The sequence below is a fragment of the Chenopodium album genome, chromosome 16 (assembly GCF_948465745.1).
Source record: "Chenopodium album chromosome 16, dcCheAlbu1.1, whole genome shotgun sequence".
NCBI classification, from domain to species: Eukaryota; Viridiplantae; Streptophyta; class Magnoliopsida; order Caryophyllales; family Amaranthaceae; genus Chenopodium; species Chenopodium album.
In genome coordinates, this window is record NC_137849.1 from 23,460,739 (window position 1) to 23,466,561 (window position 5,823).

General features: G+C 44.1%; 1 protein-coding gene across 1 annotated transcript; it reads right to left on the reverse strand.

The window, feature by feature from the left end:
• Nucleotides 1–3,110: 3,110 nt before the first annotated feature.
• LOC145583997 (uncharacterized) lies at nt 3,111–3,545 on the reverse strand. Its single transcript, XM_081640940.1, has one exon. The coding sequence runs from the start codon at nt 3,543–3,545 to the stop codon at nt 3,111–3,113; it is 435 nt and encodes a 144-aa protein (XP_081497066.1).
• Between the last annotated feature and the right edge of the window lie 2,278 nt (nt 3,546–5,823).

Genomic DNA, 5,823 nt, shown 5'->3' on the forward strand with positions numbered 1-5,823 from the left:
GTTTGGATTTTCCTTGTTAGGAGCGTCGTCGCCTACACAAACACTTAAATTTTCATTGAAAACTCATTAGTAAGATCTCATCAAAATCATCATGAAAATTCATCATCACAATCACGAAAAACAATCAACATCAATACATGCTAGAACTAACCGAACCATGTAAACTCTACTACCTACAATGGAGTCCCCCCCCACACTAGCATGATGCTACACCTTCCCCCGCACTACCTAAAAAAAATCCCTTTGCCTCTTACATCCCCCCCACACTAAAGCAAAGCACCGTCCGCGGTGCGCCAAATAAAAACAATGGGAAGGGGGCAAAGGGGAGAAATAAAACGGAGGGAGGCTAGTGGCCACTAGGGCCGGCTCCATCATCATCCCCATCTTCCACGAGATCATAAGAGAACCCGTCCGGAGGAATGCCATGCAGGTCCTAACCACCGGTAAAACCCGGGGGCCAACCATAGTGACCTCAAAAGAGGTCTTGTTGCCATTGAGGCAACGGGTCGTAGGGGGCGGGAAGTTGAAGTAGGGAAGGGTGGGAAGGGTCGACATATGGGTAGTTGGGGTCACCCCTAAAATCACTCCCTCCCGGGGCACAATAATCGTACTCGGTCTCCGTCGGGTAGTCTACCTGAAGGACGCCTTGGGAGGAGGGGCCTTGCCAAAAGGGCCAAGTAGGCTGTGATCCCTGCCACAGAGGGACCGGGCCTTACTGAGGTGGCCAATGAGGGTAATTGACCGGGGGGGTGACCTCACCTCTATCCACGACCACACCGTAAAGAGCTTGAGTTTGCACGAACATACCCTGTTGGTTCTCAAGCAAGCTTTGCAAGCCAAGTTGCATGCTCATCATTTATTGCTCAAGGCTACTCATGCCTTGATGATGTTGATGTTGTTGTTGTTGTTCACCTTCGACTATCAAATTTCTTACGCCGCCCAAGGCGTTGGGTAACACACCATTGTCTAGTGGAACTTTCCACACATTCCTAGCATTCCGTTCCAAAGATGTTCGACTGGGATTAGGCAAGATGCAATGGTGTTGGCGCTCGACACACCAATTATGAAAATTGTTGGTATCGGCAGTGGGTTGGATGAACCCCGACCTTCTCATTTGCTGGATATTAATGAATAGATCCTTATCGGTCCCAACTTGAGTACAGGCAGGAAAGAAGCGCTCATACCTAAGCTTACTAGCAATCCTAGTTACCACCCCACCAAGGGCAATTTCACCCGTCTTGTTGCCCGACTTGATTGCTTCACAACACAAGACGAACCAATACCCCATGTTGAGCCGCCCTCTCAATTCTTCCCTAGTTGCAACCCATAAAGTAAAGAGCTCTTCAAGCGAGAGCTTGCTCAAGTCTTGCTTTCTAAACACCGCATACCCCAAGAGGCTGTGAAGAAGACGGAGAGCATGGTGGATGATTTAGCTTGCTACCGAATACCGAGTATTGAATTCTTCGAAATCCGTAATTGTTTGCCACCAACGAAATGCATCATATTCGGGGAAAAGGCTCATGGATGGGGCAAGGAAATCCGCATCGGGGTGGAAGTCTAACAAGGCATTGAGGTCACGAAGATTCATGGTATGGTGGTTGTAGAATAATTGGAATGAAATTTGGAAATCATTGTTCCCACATGGTTCCTTTTCGAAGGAGGCTAGGAATTCAAGAGTGGGCTCTCTGTATGTTCGATGATGGTGTTTAATGAACTCACTCATTCCAAGGTTGTCAAGGAGTGACCTGAGGTCTTCATCTATCCCCAAATCCCTCATAGAGCGCTGATAATAGTGCCTTGTGGGGTTAAGTTTCCATTTTAGAAGGTCATTGTAGAAGGGAGTATGGAGTTTGTTTATGAATTTCACACTGGGGGAACAATGGGTGTTTGGGATTGAGCTTGAGCACTAGGCTCCTCGACTACCAACCGGGGCTCCTTTCTACTCTTTCTCTTACTCATTGTAGCCTCAAACAACACAAATAGCCCAAAGAACACACTGACAACTAAACCAAATAGGAACTCACTCCTAACTCAACCAAATTTGAACCAAAACAACAACAAAACGAGCTTTAACAATCTGCAAAAAGGTTAGTAGCAATAACCAACCACACAATAATGGCTCAAAGAACAACTAGAATCAATAACAATGTACATAATCACAAAATATTATGATGAAAGATAGAGCATGTCAACAACAATGTCAAATTTCCATGGAAATAGTCTCATCGTCAACAATACTAACAATAATACAAAATTACTCAAACAAGTTCCATGAAAATAGCTTAATATCAATAATTCCAACAACAATATTCCAAAATTACAGAATATCACACTAAAATCCAAACAATCCTTAGCAATGAAACCCAAAATCACATAAAACTCACTTAAGCCAAACCATGCTTAATAACTTAAAACTTTGCATAAACTAGTGAAATTAAGCAATAAAGTAGAAAAATTTAGAGTTATACCACTAAGGAGAAGCTTGAACACCACCAAGAACATCCAATACCACCACCTTCAACCTAGCTTGCACAACCACGAACATGGGGGAAAATTGGGTATTTTGGAGAGAGAAAGTGGTGAAATTTGTGATTATAATGAAGTAATATGATGGATTTGGTGAAAAATCAAGGGAATTTTTGAGATGTGGGTGAATTTGAAGGGTTAGGGTTTGATTTTGTGAGGAGAGAGAAGAGAGTACGAAAGTTGGGTTTGAGAAATAAGGGGGTGATATGGGGAAGAAAGGATTTAACCCCGATTTACCCAGCGCTGTGCGCCCGCGCACAGGTCGCGCACACTTACTGCCTCGATTATGCAATTTTGACCATTTGTGCGCGGGTTCTGACAGGGCTGCGCACTTTTCCCTTGCACGCCCGCGCACAAGGCGCACAAAGGGCGCGTAGAGCTTTGCCTTGAATTGCCTTCTTCTCTCATCTTCGACATTGAAAAGTCTTAACCAAATCATCCAAACACCTATCCACCAAAAGGACGAAAATGAGACACAAAAAGAAATAAGAATGGCGAAATTGGTTTAAAAAGGGTTAGAAACACGGGTTGCCTCCCGAAAGCGCTTTTGGTTTACGTCGTTAGCTCAACGCCCTCGAACTAAATCAAGGAGGATCATGTGGACGATGCACATCAAGAAGCGTAGTAGAAATTGGCTTATCAACGAGGAGTCCTTCATAGTAGGGCTTGAGACGGTGGCCATTAACTTTGAACGGGGGGTGCTCGTCATTCGAGATCTCAAAAGCACCATAGGGAAACACTCTTGTGATGACGAATGGCCCACTGCATCGCGAACTAAGCTTGCCCAGGAAGAGCTTCAAACTAGAGTTGTAGAGGAGGACTCTTTGGCCTTCGACAAATTCCTTCTTGACGATTTGAGCATCATGCCAAGGTTTGGTCATTGCCTTGTACATGCTCGCACTATCGTAGGCGTTCGTTCTCAACTCTTCTAACTCATGTAACTCAAGAAGTCGTTGCTCACCCACACTATGGAGATTGAAATTTATTTGCTTAATAGCCCAATGAGTTCGGTGCTCCATTTCTACCGGCAAATGACAATTTTTTCCATAGACAAGCTTATAGGGAGTGGTCCCTATTGGGGTCTTAAAAGCGATCCTATACGCCCATAAAGAGTCAATGAGCTTAGAGGACCAATCTTTCCTTGTCCTTGCCATCGTCTTCTTCAAAATTACTTTGAGCTCTCTATTGGTGATCTCCGCTTGACCACTTGTTTGAGGGTGGTAAGCAAGCCCTCTTTTGTGAGATACACCATACTTATCGAGAAGGCGGCTAAAGGTGTAGTGCTTAAAATGTGTCCCCCCATCACTAATTATAGCCCTTGGGACACCAAATCTTAGAAAAATCACCTTCTTGAATAGGTTAACCACCACCTTTAAATCATTCGTTGAAGAAGCTACGCGTTCCGCCCACTTGGAGACATAGTCAACAGCTACCAAGATGTATTTGTTCCCTTGAGAAGAAATGAAAGAGCCCATGAAGTCTATAGCCCATACATCGAAGACCTCAAGCTCAAGGATGGGATTTTGAGGCATCTCGTCCCTTCTAGAGATGTTCCCCTTCCTTTGACACCTATCACAAGTTTTGACAAACTTCCAAGCATCCCTAAACAGAGAAGGCCAAAAGAGCATCGATTGTAAGATCTTGGAGGCGGTCTTTTGAGCACTCATATGCCCACCACAAGGAGAAAAGTGGCACATATGAAGAACACTTTGAACCTCGTCATCGGGGACGCATCTTCTCAATAAACCGTCGACCCCTCTCTTCAATAAAATCGGGTCATTCCATATATATCTCTTAGCCTCATGCTTGAGTCTTCGACGTTGTTGTGAAGTGAAATCTGGGGGTATGGAACTACAAGCAAAATAATTCACTATGTCCGCATACCACGGTTCCATCTTCACCTTAAGAGAATATAAAACATCATCCCTTAGGGCATCCTCTATCGGCAATCCATCGTCTTGAAACCTTGCACCGCCCAACCTCGAAAGGTGATCCGCCACCACATTTTCGGCCCCCTTCTTGTCTCTCATTTCGTAGTCAAAATCTTGAAGGACTAAAACCCATCTCAACAATATTGGCTTAGCTTCCTTATTGCTTATCAAATATTTGAGAGCCGAGTGGTCGGTGTACACTATAGTCCTAGAACCGATAAGATAGGATCTAAACTTCTCAAAAGAATGGATAACTGCCAAGAATTCCTTCTCGGTAGTAGTATAGTTCCGTTGAGTATCATTGAGAGTTTTGGACAAATAGTGAATGACATGAAGTTTTCCTCCCTTTCGTTGCCCAAGAACCGATCCAATAGCCTCATCGCTTGCATCGCACATGAGTTCAAATGGTAAAGACCAATCCGGTCCTTGGACAATGGGGGCGGTGCAAAGTGCCTTTTTCAACCTACAGAAAGACTCTTGGCAAGCATCATCAAACATAAAATCTTTATCTTGTTGCAAGAGGGATATGAGAGGTTTAGCAATCAATGAAAAATCTTTAATGAAACGTCGATAAAACCCGGCGTGGCCAAGAAAAGATCTCACTTCCCTCACATTGGTGGGGGGAGGAAGTTTCTCAATGACCTCCACCTTGGCTTTATCTACCTTAATGCCGGCATGGGAGATCTTATGCCGAAGAATAATTCCGCTTTCTATCATAAAATGGAATTTCTCCCAATTTAACACAAGGTTTGCCCTCTCACATCTCTCTAGGCAATGAGATAGATTTGATAGACAATCTTCATAGGTGGCCCCTCCAACGGAGAAGTCATCCATGAAAACTTCTATCTCATCTTCAATCATGTCACTGAAGATTGACATCATGCAACGTTGAAATGTTGCAGGGGCGTTACAAAGTCCAAAAGGCATTCTACGATACGCATAAGTACCATAGGGACATGTAAAGGCCGTTTTCTCTTGATCCTTGGGGTCAATCGGGATTTGGAAAAATCCCGAGTAACCGTCAAGGAAACAATAGAAAGAATGCTTTGTAAGCCTCTCAAACATTTGATCAATGAACGGTAGTGGAAAATGATCTTTGCATGTACTTGTATTGAGTTGGCGATAGTCAATGCACATACGCCAACCGGTAACAAGCCTAGTAGGAACTAGTTAATCATTATCATTTTTCACTACCGTCATGCCACCCTTCTTGGGCACAACTTGTATGGGAGATACCCAATCACTATGAGCAATTGGGTAGATAATTCCTGCATCAAGGAGCTTAGCCACTTCCTTCCGCACAAACTCTTGCATGGAAGGGTTAAGCTTCCTTTGCCTTTGTCTAACGGATCTAGCATCTCCCTCT

Excerpts from the sequence above, each read along its gene's own strand:
- LOC145583997 (XM_081640940.1), bottom strand. The coding sequence starts at position 3,545 with ATGGAGCACCGAACTCATTGGGCTATTAAGCAAATAAATTTCAATCTC.